The following is a 23,270-nucleotide window of genomic DNA, read 5'->3' as shown; positions in this document are numbered from 1 at the left end:
TATTAAAGTAGTTTGCCATGCAGGCCCCTCCCTCTCCAGGGGTAGTGATAGGAACACTGAAAGAGTAATATAGAGATATATTAAAGTAGTTTGCCATGCAGGCTCCCTCCCCTCTCCAGGGGTAGTGATAGGAACACTGAAAGAGTAATATAGAGATATATTAAAGTAGTTTGCCGTGCACGCTCCCTCCCCTCTCCAGGGGTAGTGATAGGAACACTGAAAGAGTAATATAGAGATATATTAAAGTAGTTTGCCGTGCAGGCTCCCTCCCATCTCCATAGGAACACTGAAAGAGTAATATAGAGATATATTAAAGTAGTTTGCCATGCACGCTCCCTCCCCTCTCCAGGGGTAGTGATAGGAACACTGAAAGAGTAATATAGAGATATATTAATGTAGTTTGCCGTGCACGCCCCCTCCCCTCTCCATAGGAACACTGAAAGAGTAATATAGAGATATATTAAAGTAGTTTGCCGTGCAGGCCCCCTCCCCTCTCCAGGGGTAGTGATAGGAACACTGAAAGAGTAATATAGAGATATATTAAAGTAGTTTGCCATGCAGGCTCCCTCCCCTCTCCAGGGGTAGTGATAGGAACACTGAAATAGTAATATATAGATATATTAAAGTAGTTTGTGCCGTAATTATTATCCGGAGAACTTTTGAACTCAACTTCTGAGAGATGTAACATTTCCGTGCCTTTCTCTCTTTTATTCATGCTCTGGTTTTGTCTCGGTCTTTCTCTATTCCCCTCTCACCGCTTTCATTCCATCTCTTTTCTTTTATTTCCCTTTTTTTGACTCTCACTTTCGCTTTCCCTATTTATATCTTTGACTTTATTTTGACTTTATTTTGTCATCCTCAGTGATTTTATTTATACATGTGCTTTATTATGTGTTTTAAAACTAAACTAAATTACCCCCCCCCCCCCCTGTCTCTCTCTCTTCAGGCCCTCTGACGACCACTCAGGTGACCAGCACCACTCCAGCCCGACCTTTCACCTCCAGTTCTAGCCCTGCTACCACCCGCCCCCTGGCCCCCACCTCTCACCCCATTGGCGCTATCAACAAGGGCCCTGACCTGCGGCCAATCACAGCCACCGTACCAGTCACCAGGCGGCCTCCCCGCCCAGCCATCCAGGGCCCGGAGCCCCAGGTGTGTGAGTCCAGAGTGGCCAGAGGGGTGCAGTGGCCCTCCACCCAGAGAGGAGAGACTGTGGACCGCCCCTGTCCTAAAGGATCACTAGGTGGGGACTGACTATTACCGTGTTTCCTGTATGTAAGGGTGTGTTTTTATTTGAGTTGGGGGTGTGGTTGTGCGTGCATGTGTGTCTGTGGTTTTTGTTAGTTTTTTTGTAGGCGCTCAAGTACACGTATGAATATACATACATGTGTGTGTGTTTTCTTCATTTGTGTGTACTTCTGTGTGTGTGCGTGCACGTGTGTGTTTCCCAGTGTGTCTCTGTTTCAGTCTGTGTGTGTGTGTGTTTTCCAGTGTGTCTCTGTTTCTGTGTGTGTGTGTGTGTGTGTGTGTGTGTGTGTGTGTGTGTGTGTGTGTGTGTGTGTTGTGTGTGTGTGTGTGTGTGTGTGTGTGTGTTTTCCAGTGTGTTTTTCCCCTGGCTGGCTGTGTTGTCTCCCCCTCTCCTCTCCTGTCCCACTGTTAGTCTCAGCAGCAGGCTGGGTCCCAGAGGATTCCCTCTACATGAAAGCCTGTCCTTCTCTCCTCTCCTCTCCAAATGAAAGAGTCGTCTCATAGCGAAACAGGGATAGCCAAGTGAAAGTGTGGAATAATGAAATGAAAGACTGAACAAAACAGGATACACCTCCCTTCATGCTAGCTGCTATAACTCCAAACATGCAAGCATCAAATAGCCCTCTCGAGTTCCAGAAAAGAATAGAATATCTACCACCACTCCCCCCTCCATCTCTTCTTGCTTTTCTGTGTTCCCTCTCTCTCTCTCTCTCTCTCTCTCTCTCTCTCTCTCTCTCTCTCTCTCTCTCTCTCTCTCTCTCTCTCTCTCTCGCATCTCTGACAACAACAGTAACGCTAAATTAGCAGCTGGCTTAATTGCCATGTCTTGGCAGAGATTTCAAACCCAATCTGCGCTAGATGGAGGAGAGCAGGGAGCGGGGGGGGGGGGGTACTTCTGCTCTGATTCCTCCACTGTTGTGTTGTCTCTGTCTTTTCCCTTCTTCTGTCTCCCTTTCTCCCTCTCTTCTCTCTCTGTCTTCCCACCTCTCTCTCTCTTCTCCCCTCTCTCCCTCTCTCTTCTCCCTTCTTCTGTCTCCCTTTCTCCCTCTCTTCTCTCTCTGTCTTCCCACCTCTCTCTCTCTTCTCCCCTCTCTCCCTCTCTCTCTTCTCCCTTCTTCTGTCTCCCTTTCTCCCTCTCTTCCCACCTCTCTCTCTCCTTCCTCTCTCTTCACCACCTCTCTCTGTTCTCCCCTCTCTCCCTCTCTCTTCTCCCTTCTTCTGTCTCCCTCTCTTCTCCCTCTCTCTTCCCACCTCTCTCTCTCCTCCCTCTCTCTTCCCACCTCTCTCTCTCTTCTCCCCTCTCTCCCTCTCTCTTCTCCCTTCTTCTGTCTCCCTTTCTCCCTCTCTTCTCCCTCTCTCTTCCCACCTCTCTCTCTCCTCCCTCTCTCTTCCCACCTCTCTCTCTCTTCTCCCCTCTCTCCCTCTCTCTTCTCCCTTCTTCTGTCTCCCTCTGTCCCTCTCTTCTCCCTCTCTCCTTCTCTTCTGTTGTTCCCTGTATGGAGCTATTTGTGTAGTGGCAGTGGAAAGACCCTTCCTTGGTTGATCCCAGTGTGTTGTCCTCTCTCTGAACTCTCCTAACTAAACAGAAAACTTAGCTGAAAACGAGGGGTGGCGGGAGGTCCCTCCCTTAAGGTGTTATTCTTGCAGATGAGAGACGATGCCTGATGGCGCCGTCTTGTGTGTGTGAGTGGAGCGGTATGTGTGTGTGTGTGTGGGGGGGGGGCTGTGTGTGTGAGTGGAGAGGTATGTGTGGGGGGGGGGCTGTGTGTGTGAGTATAGCGCACGTTTGTGTGAATTTGTGTTCCTTTAAAGCCCTTCCTTTAATGTTCTTATAGCCAACTCATTTGAAAGCCTACCCCTCCCTTCTCGTTCTTTCTCTTTCTGTCCTACACTCCATTATTTAACCTTTCAACTTCTGCCCCATTTTCTCTCACACACTTCCTTCTCCCTCCTCCCTCTATTTTCTCTCCGCCGAACCACTCAAAGTATAGCATATTTAAAGTTCATTTCATTTACTCTTTTTTTATCTGTCGTACTCTTTGCCCTGTTCCTTTTCTCTTTAAAATTCATTTCTCTATAATTACCCAATACCTAATGCTTATTATCTCTCCATCACTCTCTTCCTCCCTCCATCCCTCTCTTCCTCCCTCCATCCCTCTCTTCCTCCCTCCATCCCTCTCTTCCTCCCTCCATCCCTCTCTTCCTCCCTCCATCCCTCTCTTCCTCCCTCCATCCCTCTCTTCCTCCCTCCATCCCTCTCTTCCTCCCTCCATCCCTCTCTTCCTCCCTCCATCCCTTCCTCCCTCCATCCCTTCCTCTCTCCATCCCTCTCTTCCTCCCTACATCCCTCTCTTCCTCCCTCCATCCCTCTCTTCCTCCCTCCATCCCTCTCTTCCGCCCTCCATCCCTTCCTCCCTCCATCCCTCTCTTCCGCCCTCCATCCCTCCCTTCCTCCCTCCATCCCTCTCTTCCTCCCTCCATCCCTCTCTTCCTCCCTCCATCCCTCTCTTCCTCCCTCCATCCCTCTCTTCCTCCCTCCATCCCTCTCTTCCTCCCTCCATCCCTCTCTTCCTCCCTCCATCCCTTCCTCACTCCATCCCTCTCTTCCTCCCTCCATCCCTCTCTTCCTCCCTCCATCCCTCTCTTCCTCCCTCCATCCCTCTCTTCCTCCCTCCATCCCTCTTTTCCTCCCTCCATCCCTCTCTTCCTCCCTCCATCCCTCTTTTCCTCCCTCCATCCCTCTCTTCCTCCCTCCATCCCTCTCTTCCTCCCTCCATCCCTCTCTTCCTCCCTCCATCCCTCTTTTCCTCCCTCCATCCCTCTCTTCCTCCCTCCATCCCTTCCTCCCTGGCCCTCCCAGGCATCGCCTCGTTCCAGTGCTTGGCGGCTCCGGTCATGTGGAACCCTCGGGGCCCTGACCTCAGTAACTGCACCTCTCCCTGGGTCAACCAGGTAGCCCAGAAGGTAAGACCTCCACCTCTACTAGTCCCTCTGTTGGGGGCCTCTGGCCCTGCCTCTGGCCCTGTGTGTCTGTGTCCATATGCACACTGCCATTAGCATGTCTCCAAGGCTTTCCTGATTAAAACCCATCACCATCATATCACCAAGGTTTTCACTCATTATAATGACTCATTTCAACTAGACCCATATTCAAATGCATCCACTCTTCATCCTCCACTTTCTATAGTTAGTCATTTACCATATGGAAGGCCATTAATGTCAAGATGATTTTATTGAGTTTGTTTAAAGTATATTTAAAGATAATTGAATTACAACTATTTTTATTGAGTATATTTAAAGATAATTGAGTTACAACTATTTTATTGAGTGTATTTAAAGTGTATTTTTATAAAAAACGTGAGTCTACTTCGCACCCTCAACTTACCACTCTCAACCATCAGCAACCAACCAACACACAACCAACCAACACACACTCCTCTGTGTAGTACCCAGTGGTGGAAATGTGTGTCTCTGTGTAGATAAAGAGTGGTGAGAATGCTGCCAACATTGCTGGGGAGTTGGTGAACCACACACGGGGGCGGATCCACGCTGGTGATGTCAGCTCGTCAGTGCGTCTGATGGAACAGCTGCTGGACATACTGGATGCCCAGCTTCAGGCCCTGCGGCCCGGCAACAAGGAGTCAGCCGCACGCAACTACAACAAGGTAGAAGACACACACGTGCAAACACACACCACACACACACCACACACCACACACACACACACACACACACACACACAGATAGATGTACACACACACAAAGTTGTACAAACACACACTCACACATAGACACATTCACACACACTCACAGACAAACTGAACTGGGTGTTTAAAAATGCACGCTAACAGACCCATAGTGTGTAACATCCCTCTAGACTTGCAGTTTGCCATTGTTTTGGTGTTACAGTACCCTATAGAAGTGTACTGTAACACTATTGTCCTCCCTCCTCTCAGCTCCAGAAGAGAGAGAGGACCTGTCGGGCTTACATCCAGGTAACCTTCCCCTTTAATCCCCACACTTTAAATGGACAATATCTTCTAGCCTACCAGTGTACTGACTACTGAGAATAATGTGGGAAAGATAACCTCTAGCCTGTAGTAGACGTATGTGTGTACTGTATAGGATTTCATCATTCTAGTTGCAGGTGGAGCACGGTGCAGCGGTGTGTGTGTGTATGTACGTATGCGTGTGTGTAAGCATGCTGCGTGTGTGCGTGTGCGTGTGTGTGTGTGTGCGTGTGCGTGTGTGTGTGTGTGTAAGCATGCTGTGTGTGTGCGTGTACGTGTGCATGTGTCTGCATGCTGCGAGTGTGTGTGTTGTGTGTGTGTGTAAGCATGCTGTGTGTGTGCGTGTACGTGTGCATGTGTCTGCATGCTGCGAACGTGTGTGTGTGTGTAAGCATGCTGTGTGTGTGCGTGTATGTATGCATGTGTCTGCATGCTGCGATCGTGTGTGTGTGCGCTGTATGGCTGATATCTCTCTGCATGCCTGAAATGTGTCTGTAATATTTCCTCAGGCTGCTGCTTTCTTTGTAGTTTTTCCTCATGTTCATAGTATCTCTCTGAAATGTGGGCGGAGTAATAGAAGCAGTAATAATGTTTCTGTGACATAACTCAGCTAGGTTTCACTGTAATGTTACTATAGTGATATACGTTGCTATATGAACCTTGGCTGTGTACTGTTCAGTACAGTATGATATCTCTGGCTATGTGTAAGGGGTCATTTGATAGTATGTGTGTGATATCATAGCATGTATGATGTATCCCTACATATGAATGATTTCTGTCATCCTGCAGCATATGTGTTCCTTAACCTGTCTGTTGTGGAACAAAATACATACACATCTGCAGGGGTGTACGATCTATGCAAAGTCTGCTGTGTTGTAGTGTGTCACTAGAGCGCCCTTGTTTAGCATTGGTTGTACTGTAGCTTATGAAGCAACACAGATGTAATACAGTATATGGTCAATATAAATAATTAGAATGGTTTTAATAGGTTTAGTGTAAGGGGAAATGTATGGTGATGTATGGTAAGGGGAAGGGGAAATGTATGGTAAGGGGAAGGGGAAATGTATGATAATGTATGGTAAGGGGAGGGGAAATGTATGGTAATGTGTGGTAAGGGGAAGGGGAAATGTATGGTAATATATGGTAATGTGTGGTAAGGGGAAGGGGAAATGTATGGTAATGTATGGTAAGGAGAAGGGGAAATGTATGGTAATGTATGGTAAGGGGAAGGGGAAATGTATGGTAATGTATGGTAAGGGGAAGGGGAAATGTATGGTGAAGAATGGTAAGGGGAAGGGGAAATGTATGATAATGTATGGTGATGTATGGGAAGGGGAAATGTATGGTAATGTGTGGTATGGGGAAGGGGAAATGTATGGTGATGTATGGTAAGGTGAAATGTATGGTGATATATGGTAAGGGGAAGGGGAAATGTATGGTAATGTATAGTAAGGGGAAGGGGAAATGTATGGTAAGGGGAAATGTATGGTGATATATGGTAAGGGGAAATGTATGGTAATGTATGGTAAGGGGAAGGGGTAATGTATGGTAAAGGGAGGGGAAATGTATGGTAATGTATGGTAAGGGGAGGGGAAATGTATGGTAATATATGGTAATGTATGGTGATGTATGGTAAGGGGAAATGTATGGTGATGTATGGTAAGGGGAAGGGGAAATGTATGGTGATGTATGGTAAGGGGAAGGGGAAATGTATGGTAATATATGGTAAGGCGAAGGGGAAATGTATGGTAATGTATGGTAAGGGGAAGGGGAAATGTATGGTGATGTATGGTAAGGGGAAGGGGAAATGTATGGTGATGTATGGTAATGTGTGGGAAGGGGAAGGGGAAATGTATGGTAAGGGGAGGGGAAATGTATGGTAAGGGGAAGGGGAAATGTATGGTGATGTATGGTAAGGGGAAGGGGAAATGTATGGGAAGGGGAAGGGGAAATGTATGGTAAGAGGAAGGGGAAATGTATGGTGATGTATGGTAAGGGGAATCAATGAATCAAACATACAGGCCTGTATAGTACAAGAGAATCACACAATGAATCAAACATGCAGGTCTATATAGTCCAAGAGAATCACATGATGAATCAAACATACAGGCCTGTATAGTAAAGAGAATCACAAGATGAATCAAACGTACAGGTCTATATAGTATAAGAGAATTACATGGTGAATCAAACATACAGGCAGGTATAGTATAAGAGAATCACATGGTGAAACAAACATACAGGCCTCTGTCATAAATTGGATAACAGGTCAAACGTCTACTATAAGAGTAGAGCAGCAGAAAATGTAATGTACAGCAGTAGCATGTGTAATGTAATGTACAGCAGTAGCATGTGTAATGTAATGTACAGCAGTAGCATGTGTAATGTAATGTACAGCAGTAGCATGTGTAATGTAATGTACAGCAGTAGCATGTGTAATGTAATGTACAGCAGTAGCATGTGTAATGTAATGCAGTGTAATACAGTAGTGTGAACATTAGCACCCCCTCTGCGTTGCCAGGCGGTAGTGCAGACAGTGGACAACCTGCTGCGTACAGAGGCTCTGGAGTCGTGGCAGGACATGAACACTACGGAGCAGGCCCACACCGCCACCATGCTATTGGACGTCCTGGAGAAAGGAGCCTTCCTATTGGCCAACAACATGTACGGCAACCGTTTCACCGACCGGGCCCCCAATATCGGTAAGAAATAGGGGGAAATGGAAGCAGAGGGGGGCATGCATGTGTGTGATTAGTAATTGTAATTAGTAGCAATAGTAATTCCAGTAGATGGATAGGTGTAGAGCAGGGCATGCTCAATATCCTGGAAAAGCAGAACAACTCTAACCATTTGTTCCCATGTGCCTGTGTGTGTATCTTAGATCTGGAGGTGCACGTGTTGAACACAGAGATGGACCTTCAGGACCTGTCCTTTCCTCAGAACTACGTGAGCGACAGCACCATCCAGCTCTCCGCCTCCACCATCAAACAGTACAGCCGCAATGGTCAGTAACCTTATCACGGTCATCACATCACAGTCAAACCCTACAGAGCTCCCGTTCACTTCATGACCTGAGTTATGGGCTCAGGGATCTCCCGTTCACTTCATGACCTGATATATGGGCTCAGGGATCTCCCGTTCACTTCATGACCTGATATATGGGCTCAGGGATCTCCCGTTCACTTCATGACCTGAGATATGGGCTCAGGGATCTCCCGTTCACTTCATGACCTGAGATATGGGCTCAGGGATCTCCCGTTCACTTCATGACCTGAGATATGGGCTCAGGGATCTCCCGTTCACTTCATGACCTGAGATATGGGCTCAGGGATCTCCCGTTCACTCCATGACCTGAGATATGGGCTCGGGATCTCCCGTTCACTCCATGACCTGAGTTATGGGCTCAGGGATCTCCTGTTCACTTCATGACCTGAGATATGGGCTCAGGGATCTCCCGTTCACTTCATGACCTGAGATATGGGCTCAGGGATCTGACCTGAGATATGGGCCAGGGTTCACTTCATGACCTGAGATATGGGCTCAGGGATCTCCCGTTCACTTCATGACCTGAGATATGGGCTCAGGGATCTCCCGTTCACTTCATGACCTGAGATATGGGCTCAGGGATCTCCCGTTCACTCCATGACCTGAGATATGGGCTCGGGATCTCCCGTTTACTTCATGACCTGAGTTATGGGCTCAGGGATCTCCTGTTCACTTCATGACCTGAGTTATGGGCTCAGGGATCTGACCCCAGGGTTCACTTCATGACCTGAGATATGGGCTCAGGGATCTCCCGTTCACTTCATGACCTGAGTTATGGGCTCAGGGATCTCCCGTTCACTTCATGACCTGAGATATGGGCTCAGGGATCTCCCGTTCACTTCATGACCTGAGATATGGGCTCAGGGATCTCCCGTTCACTTCATGACCTGAGATATGGGCTCGGGATCTCCCGTTCACTTCATGACCTGAGTTATGGGCTCAGGGATCTCCTGTTCACTTCATGACCTGAGTTATGGGCTCAGGGATCTCTCAGTCAATGTTTACATTTGCATTTTCATGCGAGTCTAAAGTAATCTGCATGCAGTTGACCAAGTTATTGTTTCATAATAACAGGCCAATCAGATTAATAAAAGCGCTGAGACCATTTCTTCCTTGATGGTTTCCTAACAACACTCCTAATAGAATAGCTGGAGAGGCGTGTAGATGACTATCACCCACAGCCTGACAGAGCAATCTCAGCTCTCGCTCTCTCTCTCTCTCCCTTGCTCCGTCTCTCCACCATTTTATACCCCTCTCTCATCTCTTCTCCCGTTTCAAGCCCCCCTCCTCCCCATCTCCCTCCCTCCATTCCTCTTCTCCCTCCCTCCATCCCTCCCTCTCCCCCTGCTCTGTTTTCTGTCAGCGCTCGGCTCTGCAGTGGGAACCAGATTAGAATGATTGAAACAAACGCACATGAAAAATTCATATGGAATAATAGGAGATCTGTGAATGCTTGAGGGATGAATGTTCCATTGCCCTCCACATTAAATCTCCCCTCTTTCCCACCAGTCAAAATGAAACGGTTCTTACCATCATTCTAACCTTCACTAACTCTCTCTCTCTCTCTCTCTCTCCCTCTGTCACTCTGCCTCTATCCCCTTCCTCCTTTCCCCCTTTCCCCCTGTCCTCTCTCGCTATTTCTTCTCTCTCTCTCTCCTTCCCCCCTTCCCTCTCCTTTACCTCTTTATGTTCTATCTCTCTCTGACTCCCTCTCCATCCCCCCTTCCCCTCTTTATGTTCTATTTCTCTCTCTGACTCTCTCTCCATCCCCCCTTCCCCTCTTTATGTTCTATCTCTCTCTCTTACTATCTCTCCATCCCCCTTCCCCTCTTTATGTTCTATTTCTCTCTCTGACTCTCTCTCCATCCCCCCTTCCCCTCTTTATGTTCTATCTCTCTCTCTTACTATCTCTCCATCCCCCTTCCCCTCTTTATGTTCTATCTCTCTCTCTTACTCTTTCTCCTTCCCCTCTTTATGTTATATCTCTCTCTAAGACTCTCTCTCCATCCCCCATTCCCCTCTTTATGTTCTATCTCTCTCTCTGACTCTCTCCATTGCCCCTTCCCCTCTTTATGTTCTATCTCTCTCTCTGACTCTCTCTCCATCCCCCTTCCCCTCTTTATGTTCTATCTCTCTCTCTGACTCTCTCTCCTTCCCCCTTCCCCTCTTTATGTTCTATCTCTCTCTCTGACTCTCTCTCCTTCCCCCTTCCCCTCTTTATGTTCTATCTCTCTCTCTGACTCTCTCTCCTTCCCCCTTCCCTTTCCTTTACCTCTTTCTTTTCTCTCTCTCTCTGTCTGGCTCTCTCTCCTTATTATGCTCCCTTCACACACTATTTTGGTTTCTTTTTTCTCTTTTTCGTTTCCCTCTCTCATTTCCCCTCTCTATCTCTCTCTCTTCTTCTTTCTCCCGCTCCCCGTCTCTCTCTCTGACCCTTTCGCTCTCTACCCGTCTCTCCCCGTCTCTCCCCCTCCAGGCCAAGTCAAGGTAGTGTTTGTTCTTTATAAGAACTTGGGCTCCTTCCTGTCTACGGAGAACGCCACGGTGAAGATGGAGCTGGAGGCGGCACCGGGGGAGCGAGGCTTGGCGGTCAACTCCCACGTCATCGCCGCCTCCATCAATAAAGAGTCCAGCAGAGTGTTCCTCACTGAGCCGGTGGTGTTCACACTCAAACACTTACAGGTATACACTTACAGATCCATTTAATGTCATACGCTTCCATACTTACAGAACGGCTCACAATAATGGCTGGAACATAGAGCATGGAATGGCATCAAATGCATGAAAACCATGTGTTTGATACCATTCCACTCATTTTTACCTTTATTTAAAAAATCTCTCTGGGACGGAGATTTGTCTTCCAACAAGACAATGATCCAAAACATAAAGCAAAATCTACAATGGAATGGTTCAAAAATAAACATATCCAGGTGTTAGAATGGCCAAGTCAAAGTCCAGACCTGAATCCAATCGAGAATCTGTGGAAAGAACTGAAAACTGCTGTTCACAAATGCTCTCCATCCAACCTCACTGAGCTCGAGCTGTTTTGCAAGGAGGAATGGGAAAAAAGTTCAGTCTCTCGATGTGCAAAACTGATAGAGACATACCCCAAGCGACTTACAGCTGTAATCGCAGCAAAAGGTGGCGCTACAAAGTATTAACTTAAGGGGGCTGAATAATTTTGCACGCCCAATTTTTCAGTTTTTGATTTGTTAAAAAACTTTGAAATATCCAATAAATGTCGTTCCACTTCATGATTGTGTCCCACTTGTTGTTGATTCTTCACAAAAAAATACAGTTTTATATCTTTGTTTGAAGCCTGAAATGTGGCAAAAGGTCGCAAAGTTCAAGGGGGCCGAATACTTTCGCAAGGCACTGTACACAATACACTCCCATACACACAATATACACCCATACACAATGCACTCCCATATACACAATATACATCCATACACAATACACTCCCACACACACAATATACACTCATACACAATACACTCCCATACACAATACAATCCCATACACACAATACACTCCCATATACACAATATACATCCATACACAATACACTCCCACACACACAATATACACTCATACACAATACACTCCCATACACAATACACTCCCATACACACAATATACACCCATACACAATACACTCCCATATACACAATATACACCCATACACAATACACTCCCATACACACAATATACACCCATACACAATGCACTCCCATATACACAATACACTCCCATACACAATACACTCCCATACACACAATATACACTCATACACAATACACTCCCATACACAATACACTCCCATACACAATACACTCCCATACACACAATATACACCCATACACAATACACTCCCATACACACAATATACACCCATACACAATACACTCCCATATACACAATATACACCCATACACAATATACTCCCATACACACAATATACACCCATACACAATGCACTCCCATATACACAATATACACCCATACACAATACACTCCCATACACACAATATACACTCATACACAATACACTCCCATACACAATACACTCCCATACACACAATATACACCCATACACGATACACACCCATACACACAATACACACCCATACACACAATACACACCCATACACACAATACACTCACATACACACAATACACACCCATACACAATACACTCCCATACACACAATACACACCCATACACACAATACACACCCATACACACAATACACGCCCATACATAATACACTCCCATACACACCCATACACAATACACTCCAGTATACACACTTCACTCCCATACACACACCCATACATAATACACTCCCATACACACAATACACACCCATACACAATACACTCCAATATATACACTACACTCACGTAATAATTACACTCACATACACTTGCATAAACCGAAAGGTTAAAAGATCAATTCCCCGAGCTGACAATTTAAAAATCTGCTGTTCTGCCCCTGAACAAGGCAGTTAACCCACTGTTCCAAGGCCATCAATAATAGTATGAATTTGTTCTTAACTGACTTGCCTAGTTAAACTAAGGTAAAATACATTTTAAAATAATAATAAATAAATAAACATAAATGTACATTGACATAATGTACTGTAGTAGACAAACAAGCCCATACACATACTGTACTGTAGTAGACAAACAAGCCCATACACATACTGTACTGTAGTAGACAAACAAGCCCATACACATACTGTACTGTAGTAGACAAACAAGCCCATGCACATAGTGTACTGTAGTAGACAAACAAGCCCATGCACATAGTGTACTGTAGTAGACAAACAAGCCCATACACATAGTGTACTGTAGTAGACAAACAAGCCCATACACATAGTGTACTGTAGTAGACAAACAAGCCCATACACATACTGTACTGTAGTAGACAAACAAGCCCATACACATACTGTACTGTAGTAGACAAACAAGCCCATACACATACTGTACTGTAGTAGACAAACAAGCCCATACACACACTGTACTGTAGTAGACAAACAAGCCCATACACATAGTGTACTGTAGTAGACAAACAAGCCCATACACATAGTGTACTGTAGTAGACAAACAAGCCCATACACATAGTGTACTGTAGTAGACAAACAAGCCCATACACATACTGTACTGTAGTAGACAAACAAGCCCATACACATACTGTACTGTAGTAGACAAACAAGCCCATACACATACTGTACTGTAGTAGACAAACAAGCCCATACACACACTGTACTGTAGTAGACAAACAAGCCCATACACATAGTGTACTGTAGTAGACAAACAAGCCCATACACATAGTGTACTGTAGTAGACAAACAAGCCCATGCACATAGTGTACTGTAGTAGACAAACAAGCCCATACACATAGTGTACTGTAGTAGACAAACAAGCCCATACACATAGTGTACTGTAGTAGACAAACAAGCCCATACACATACTGTACTGTAGTAGACAAACAAGCCCATACACATACTGTACTGTAGTAGACAAACAAGCCCATACACATACTGTACTGTAGTAGACAAACAAGCCCATACACACACTGTACTGTAGTAGACAAACAAGCCCATACACATAGTGTACTGTAGTAGACAAACAAGCCCATACACATAGTGTACTGTAGTAGACAAACAAGCCCATACACATAGTGTACTGTAGTAGACAAACAAGCTCATACACATACTGTACTGTAGTAGACAAACAAGCCCATACACATACTGTACTGTAGTAGACAAACAAGCCCATACACATACTGTACTGTAGTAGACAAACAAGCCCATACACACACTGTACTGTAGTAGACAAACAAGCCCATACACATAGTGTACTGTAGTAGACAAACAAGCCCATACACACACTGTACTGTAGTAGACAAACAAGCCCATACACATACTGTACTGTAGTAGACAAACAAGCCCATACACATACTGTACTGTAGTAGACAAACAAGCCATACACATACTGTACTGTAGTAGACAAACAAGCCCATACACATGCTGTACTGTAGTAGACAAACAAGCCCATACACATAGTGTACTGTAGTAGACAAACAAGCCCATACACATACTGTACTGTAGTAGACAAACAAGCCATACACATACTGTACTGTAGTAGACAAACAAGCCCATACACATAGTGTACTGTAGTAGACAAACAAGCCATACACATACTGTACTGTAGTAGACAAACAAGCCCATACACATAGTGTACTGTAGTAGACAAACAAGCCCATACACATACTGTAATGTAGTAGACAAACAAGCCCATACACATAGTGTACTGTAGTAGACAAACAAGCCCATACACATAGTGTACTGTAGTAGACAAACAAGCCCATACACATACTGTACTGTAGTAGACAAACAAGCCCATACACACACTGTACTGTAGTAGACAAACAAGCCCATACACATACTGTACTGTAGTAGACAAACAAGCCCATACACATACTGTACTGTAGTAGACAAACAAGCCCATACACATAGTGTACTGTAGTAGACAAACAAGCCCATACACATACTGTACTGTAGTAGACAAACAAGCTCATACACATAGTGTAATGTAGTAGACAGACAAGCCCATACACATACTGTACTGTAGTAGACAAACAAGCCCATACACATAGTGTAATGTAGTAGACAAACAAGCCCATACACATAGTGTACTGTAGTAGACAAACAAGCCCATACACATACTGTACTGTAGTAGACAAACAAGCCATAGACATACTGTACTGTAGTAGACAAACAAGCCCATACACATAGTGTACTGTAGTAGACAAACAAGCCATACACATACTGTACTGTAGTAGACAAACAAGCCCATACACATAGTGTACTGTAGTAGACAAACAAGCCCATACACATACTGTAATGTAGTAGACAAACAAGCCCATACACACACTGTACTGTAGTAGACAAACAAGCCCATACACACACTGTACTGTAGTAGACAAACAAGCCCATACACACACTGTACTGTAGTAGACAAACAAGCCCATACACATACTGTACTGTAGTAGACAAACAAGCCCATACACATAGTGTACTGTAGTAGACAAACAAGCCATACACATAGTGTACTGTAGTAGACAAACAAGCCCATACACATACTGTACTGTAGTAGACAAACAAGCTCATACACATAGTGTAATGTAGTAGACAGACAAGCCCATACACATACTGTACTGTAGTAGACAAACAAGCCCATACACATAGTGTACTGTAGTAGACAAACAAGCCATACACATACTGTACTGTAGTAGACAAACAAGCCCATACACATAGTGTAATGTAGTAGACAAACAAGCCCATACACATACTGTACTGTAGTAGACAAACAAGTCCATACACATACTGTACTGTAGTAGACAAACAAGCCCATACACATACTGTACTGTAGTAGACAAACAAGCCCATACACATACTGTACTGTAGTAGACAAACAAGCCCATACACATACTGTACTGTAGTAGACAAACAAGCCCATACACATAGTGTAATGTAGTAGACAAACAAGCCCATACACATACTGTACTGTAGTAGACAAACAAGCCCATACACACACTGTACTGTAGTAGACAAACAAGCCCATACACATAGTGTACTGTAGTAGACAAACAAGCCCATACACATAGTGTACTGTAGTAGACAAACAAGCCCATACACATAGTGTACTGTAGTAGACAAACAAGCCCATACACATACTGTACTGTAGTAGACAAACAAGCCCATACACATACTGTACTGTAGTAGACAAACAAGCCCATACACATAGTGTACTGTAGTAGACAAACAAGCCCATACACATACTGTACTGTAGTAGACAAACAAGCCCATACACATACTGTACTGTAGTAGACAAACAAGCCCATACACATAGTGTACTGTAGTAGACAAACAAGCCCATACACATAGTGTACTGTAGTAGACAAACAAGCCCATACACATACTGTACTGTAGTAGACAAACAAGCCCATACACATAGTGTACTGTAGTAGACAAACAAGCCCATACACATACTGTACTGTAGTAGACAAACAAGCCCATACACATACTGTACTGTAGTAGACAAACAAGCCCATACACATAGTGTACTGTAGTAGACAAACAAGCCCATACACATAGTGTACTGTAGTAGACAAACAAGCCCATACACATACTGTACTGTAGTAGACAAACAAGCCCATACACATACTGTACTGTAGTAGACAAACAAGCCCATACACATACTGTACTGTAGTAGACAAACAAGCCCATACACATACTGTACTGTAGTAGACAAACAAGCCCATACACATAGTGTACTGTAGTAGACAAACAAGCCATACACATAGTGTACTGTAGTAGACAAACAAGCCCATACACATACTGTATACAGAGCATCAAACCCTACGTCCCTCACACTGTACACACTGTTCTGTTACTGTACACATGCATTACAATATATTTCACCTCTCACCCTTTCTCTCTCTCTCCCACATATTTGCCAACTGTTTAAATAGGCTGTATTTTCTTTCCCTGTCATCTGCTTGTACTGTATAGAAACATGTTTAAATGGATTGCAGCACTTTATGTTCATTATTTATGTCTGTGTGTTGTTATAAAGCCTGCGACAAAACCATTTACCTTGGGTATCAATAAAGTTAATTCATTTTCTTTTGAAATTACCCCCCCCCCCCCCCTCTCTCTCTCTCTCTCTCTCTCTCTCTCTCTCTCTCTCTCTCTCCCTCCAGTTGGAGAACCACTACAATCCCAACTGTTCGTTCTGGAATTACTCTGAGCGGTCGATGACAGGCCAGTGGTCGTCTCAGGGCTGTAGACTGCTGGACACCAACAGCACACACACCACCTGCTCCTGTTCCCACCTCACCAACTTTGCTGTGCTCATGGCCCACCACCAGCCTGATGTAGGTCCAGTGGATATTACACACACACACACACGCACACACACACACACACACACACACACACACACACACACACACACACACACACACAGGCATACAGACACACAGGCACACAGGCACACACCAAAGTTATGATAGCAAATCAAAACCCGAAAATCATCAGCTGCCTCAATGTTGTTTTAGAGAATTTGGCAGTACGTCCTACGGGCCTCACAACCGCAGACCACGTGTTACCACGCCAGTCCAGGATCTCCACATCCGGCTATACTAAAACTGTTATCTTTGACTCCAAAACTAACTACAATAATAAAAACCATCAAGAATTATGTTCAGTTTTAGTCATTTTGGGGGGGGGATAGAATGGGGTTTTTTAACTTTTTTATAGGGTTTTCAAGCTTTGGAATCTGGTGAGTCACGTTGAGTCTACCTTTATAATTTAAAAGTAGACTCAGCGAGATGACGTTGCCATGGGCAGCACCACATATATTTGGCGCGTTTGAGTGGTAAGGCTAAATATACAGTGCCTTGCAAAAGTATTCATCCCCCTTGGTGTTCATCCCCCTTCCTATTGTGTTGCATTACAACCTGTCATTTAAATGGATTTTTATTTGGATTTCATTTAAAGGACGTACACAAAATAGTCCACATTGGTGAAGTGAAATGACAAAAATTACTTGTTTCAAAGAATTCCCAAATATTTAAAATGGAAAAGTGGTGCGTGCATATGTATTCACCCCCTTTGCTATGAAGCACCTAAATAAGATTTGGTGCAACCAATTGCCTTCAGAAGTCACATAATTAGTTAAATAAAGTCCACTGTGTGCAATGTAAGTGTCACATGATCTAAGAATATATACACCTGTTCTGAAAGGCCCCAGTGTCTGCAACTCCAGTAAGCAAGGGGCACCACCAAGCAAGCGGCACCATGAAGACCAAGGAGCTCTCCAAACAGGTCAGGGACAAAGTTGTGGAGAAGTACAGATCAGGGTTGGGTTATAAAAATATCCGAAACTTTGAACATCCCACATAGCACCATTAAATCCGTTATTAAAAATTGAAAGAATATGGGACCACAACAAACCTGCCAAGAGAGGGCCGCCCACCAAAACTCATGGACCAGGCAAGGAGGGCATTAATCAGAGAGGCAACAAAGAGACCAAAGATAACCTCGAAGGAGCTGCAAAGCTCCACAGCAGAGATTGGAGTATCTGTCCATAGGTCCACTATAAGCCGTACTCTCCACAGAGCTGGGCTTTACGGAAGAGGGGCCAAAAAAAGCCATTGCTTTTTGGTGTTTGCCAAAAACTTCCCAAACATATGGAAGAAGGTACTCTGGTCAGATGAGACAAAAATGTAGCTTTTTGGCCATCCAGGAAAATGCTATGTCTGGCTCAAACCCAACACCTCTCATCACCCTGATGACCCCAACCCCACAGTGAAGCATGGTGGTGGCAGCATCAGCAGGGACTGAGAAACTGATCAGAATTGAATGAATGATGGCTGGCGCTAAATACAGGGAAATCCTTGAGGGAAACCTGTTTCAGTCTTCCAGAGATTTGAGACTGGGACAGAGGTTCCAATTGAGAATCTGTGGTATGACTTAAAGATTGCTGTACACCAGTGGAACCCATCCAGCTTGAAGGAGCTGGAGCAGTTTTGCTTGGAAGAATGGGCAAAAATCCCAGTGGCTAGATGTGCCAAGCTTATAGAGACATACCCCAAGAGTCTTGCAGCTGCAAAAGGTGGCTCTACAAAGTATTGACTTTGGGGGGGTGAATAGTTTGCACTCTCACGTTTTCTGTTTTTTCATTTTTTATTTCTTGTTTGTTCACAATAAAACATATTTTGCATCTTCAAAGTGGTAAGCATGTTGTGTAAATCAAATGACAAAAATCTATTTTAATTCCAGGCAACAAAATAGGGAAAATGCCAAGGGAGGTGAATACTTTCGCAGACCACTGTATGTGCGTGTACATTGGACTATCAATTGGTGAGAGAGCCTCAAATCTCACATTATATATAAACTCAGCAAAAAAAGAAACATCCCTTTTTAGGACCCTGTCTTTCAAAGATCCTTCATAAAAATCCAAATAACTTCACGTATCTTCATTGTAAAGGGTTTAAACACTGCTCCCCATGCTTGTTCAATGAACCACAAACAACTAATGAATATGCACATGTGGAACGGTCGTTAAGACACTAACAGCTTACAGATGGTAGGCAATTAGGGTCACAGTTATGAAAACGTAGGACACTAAAGAGGCCTTTCTACTGACTCTGAAAAATACCAAAAGAAAGATGCTCAACTGCGTGAACGTGCCTTAGGCATGCTGCAAGGAGGCATGAGGATTGCAGATAATAAATTGCAATGTTCGTACTGTGAGACGCCTAAGACAGCGCTACAGGGGGACAGGATGGACAGCTGATCGTCCTCACAGTGGCAGACCACGTGTAACAACACCTGTACAGGATTGGAACATCTGAACATCTGTGGGACAGGTACAGGATGGCAACAACAACTGCCCGAGTTACACCAGGATCACACAATCTCTCCATCAGTGCCCAGACTGTCCGCAATATGCTGAGAGAGGCTGGACTGAGGGCTTGTAGGCCTGTTGTAAGGCAGGTACTCGCCAGACATCACCGGTAACAACATCGCCTATGGGCACAAACCCACCATCGCTGGACCAGACAGGACTGGCAAAAAGTGCTCTTCACTGACGAGTCGCAGTTTTGTCTCACCAGGGGTGATGGTCGGAATCACGTTTATCATCGAAGGAATGAGTGTTACACCGAGGCCTGTACTCTGGAGCGGGACCGATTTGGAGGTGGAGGGTCTGTCATGGTCTGGGGCGGTGTGTGTGTTCTGAGGAGGGTGTGTTCTGCCATGGCCAGTGAAGAGCCCGGATCCCAATCCCATTGAGCAAGTCTGGGACCTGTTGGATCGGAGGGTGAAGGCTAGGGACATTCCCCCCAGAAATGTCTGGGAACTTGAAGGTGCCTTGGTGGGGTAACAGCTCACAGCAAGAACTGGCAAATCTGGTGTAGTCCATGAGGAGAAGATGCACTGCAGTACTTATTGCAGCTGGTGGCCACACCAGATGCTGACTATTACTTTTGATTTTGACCCCCCCCCCCTTTGTTCAGGGACACATTATTCAATTTCTGTTAGTCTGTGGAACTTGTTCAGTTTATGTCTCAGTTGTTGAATCTTGTTATGTTTATACAAATATGTACACATCTTAGGTTTGCTGAAAATAAGCGCAGTTGACTGTATTTTTTATGAATTTACATATACAGTATGTGAATCACGGCAAAGTGTGTTCCTGTTTCAGTCATGTCTTTGGTCACTTACCGTGGGTCAAACAAAAACACCATAATGATTGGTTGACAATAGAGCCTCCTACAATTCAGGCAATGGCTACAGGATGAAGTTGATGAAGAGCAAATGCAGACTGCAGTCAAAACTTCATGATCTTTGACCACATGGTTTTTGTCAAGTTCATGCAGTTGTCATATAGGCACTAGTAAAACAGTTTTTATCACCATAATGCAACACACTTTGGAAGGCTGTGACCAAAAATGGTCAACGACTTGACAAAAGTGATCAAACGTGCCCTGTTTTTGCGATAACTCTTGGACTCTTGACAACATGATAAAATGTTATTACAACTTGCTGAAACAAGCAAGGTGTTGTAGCAAACGATGAATAAAATGGTCTTGGAACCGCTCACCCTGGCAATTTGACTGGTAAACTCATGGGTACACTCGCAATGGCTGCCTGGTATTGTGACGCAATCATTTCCACGGTAATGTAGAATGTTCATTCAAATTATGTTAACTGATGTGGCTAATACAGTGGAATATATGTTTATGTAATCTCATTAGAGCTGAGTCAACCAATCACAGCACATATAATTAAGAATTTGAATACTAGAACGGACATGAACCTTCTTATGATTGGGTAAAGATCTGCCATTTTGGTTAGGGAGTTGGTCTGTTAGCTAGCTAGCCATCCAATTGTAGAGGAATAATTCCATTCATTTTTCAAAGAAACTGCCAATATGCCAACATTCTATTCAAACAATGCAGTCAATCCACATCCATAAACTTGCTGAAATCAGTTGCTGATGGAATGTTGAGGGTTTATGAAATAGCCCCTCTAGTAATTTAACAGGATCTCTATGACACAGCACATACCGATGGCCGTCACTAGATAACACACCCACAGTCATAATTATGACTAAACTCCACCCATTCCTACATTATCCCCACCCATTTCTACAATTTCTCAAAACAGGAAGTAAAAACAAGAAATTCATAGATATAGCTATGCATGCAAGGACTGACCATGCGTGATATCCAAATTATAGTTTTAGCCTTGTTTTTTATGCTATACATTGTTTGTTTACATTTACTTTGTTTACAGAATAAACAAGCTTATTTTTGAAGTCCTGATGGGGTGTGACAGTTGAACTAAGCTCATTTATAAGTAATATTCTTCAAGAATCAATGGGTGCATGTCATTAATTTACAAGGCAAAAAATGTATGTAGCAACTGCTGATTGCCCCTTTACACTAAATAAAAACTAGTAAAGTGAACGTGAAACTAACTGAAACTAAACTGATTTGAAACAATGTTCTTCAAACACACACACACACACACACACACACATACATGCACACACACGTACACACAATCACACACATGCATGTAAACACGCGCACACTTACTCAAACTACTCTTTCTCCTTCAATCTCTCTCTCTCTCTTTATTTCTCCCTCCCACGCACTCACACTTACAAATTCATGTCCTGCAACTCTGACTGACATTCACTTGAATGTGAATGTCATGTATTTTTTCAGGATTTCTTGTCTTCTTGTCTACATGTTAGCTGAATGAGAATACATTTACAAATATAAACTCTCTCACTCTCACCCTGCCCCTCATTGTCTTTCTCCTTGTCTCCCATCATTCCTACCTCCCATCCCTTTCCTCCCTATATCTGTCTCAACTCTCCTCTTCCTCTTCTCCCCCATCTCTCTCCCCCACCCCTTTTCATCCCTCTCCATCCCCACCATCCCTCTCTCCACAGTACCCTGGGAGGATGCACGAGTTGATCCTGTTTGTGATCACCTGGGTGGGCATAGTGATCAGCTTGGTGTGCCTGGCTATCTGCATCTCTACCTTTTGCTTCCTGAGGGGCCTGCAGACCGACCGCAACACCATCCACAAGAACCTCTGCATCAACCTCTTCATTGCAGAGCTCCTCTTCCTTATCGGCATCGACAAGACCCAGTACCACGTGAGTAGGGGAGGGGAGAGGGAGAGGGAGAGAGGGACATGTAGCCTGGTTCCAGATCTGTTTGTGCTCTCTTGTTGACAAAGTCATAAAGACTTTGTCATGTGGCATGTGAAATAACTGATCTGGGGCCAGGCAAGGGGACAAGTGCCTCGTACATGGAACACCTAATACAGGACAGAGAGACTAAAGGGGAAGTGCTTTTCATTATGGACCATGAGAATGAAACAGGGCTTGAATGACCCTATGCTGTCCTTTTCTGGATCTTACTCACCTTCCTTTCCTATTTTCCCTTTCTCTTTCATTCCTTTTCACCCCTCTCTTTTTTAAATCTCTCTTTTTATTTTATTTTACTCTCATTCTTTTTCTCTCTCACTCCCTGACCTCCCTCTGTCTCCCTCTTTCTCATTCTCCTTCTCTCTGTCTCAGATTGCCTGTCCAATCTTTGCTGGGCTGCTTCACTTCTTCTTCCTGGCTGCATTCTCCTGGATGTGTCTGGAGGGGGTGCAGCTCTATCTGTTGCTGGTGGAGGTGTTTGAGAGCGAGTACTCCCGCAAGAAGTACTACTACCTGTGTGGCTACTGCTTCCCAGCTCTGGTGGTGGGCATCTCGGCAGCCATAGACTACCGGAGCTATGGGACCAAGAAAGCGTACGTGTGAAGCAGTCCCTTTTCACCTGCAGATTGAGAGACAGGATTATGCTAGTTTAGAGTGCCT

General features: G+C 44.6%; 1 protein-coding gene across 2 annotated transcripts in view; it reads left to right on the top strand.

Annotated features, from left to right (window-relative positions):
- LOC135554496 (adhesion G protein-coupled receptor L1-like) overlaps window positions 1-23,270 on the top strand; it is a 248,867-nt gene that overhangs the window by 211,443 nt on the left and 14,154 nt on the right. For both annotated transcript variants that reach the window (XM_064986831.1, XM_064986830.1), the window contains 10 exons: window positions 947-1,243; window positions 4,109-4,212; window positions 4,728-4,913; window positions 5,205-5,243; window positions 7,777-7,957; window positions 8,137-8,259; window positions 10,777-10,982; window positions 17,077-17,250; window positions 22,347-22,556; window positions 22,983-23,203. In XM_064986831.1, coding sequence (XP_064842903.1) covers window positions 947-1,243; window positions 4,109-4,212; window positions 4,728-4,913; window positions 5,205-5,243; window positions 7,777-7,957; window positions 8,137-8,259; window positions 10,777-10,982; window positions 17,077-17,250; window positions 22,347-22,556; window positions 22,983-23,203 — 1,741 coding nt within the window. The remainder of the gene's footprint in view (window positions 1-946; window positions 1,244-4,108; window positions 4,213-4,727; window positions 4,914-5,204; window positions 5,244-7,776; window positions 7,958-8,136; window positions 8,260-10,776; window positions 10,983-17,076; window positions 17,251-22,346; window positions 22,557-22,982; window positions 23,204-23,270) is intronic.

This window comes from Oncorhynchus masou, chromosome 14 (assembly GCF_036934945.1).
Source record: "Oncorhynchus masou masou isolate Uvic2021 chromosome 14, UVic_Omas_1.1, whole genome shotgun sequence".
Lineage (NCBI taxonomy): Eukaryota > Metazoa > Chordata > Actinopteri > Salmoniformes > Salmonidae > Oncorhynchus > Oncorhynchus masou.
This window is presented reverse-complemented; position numbering and strand designations above follow the sequence as displayed.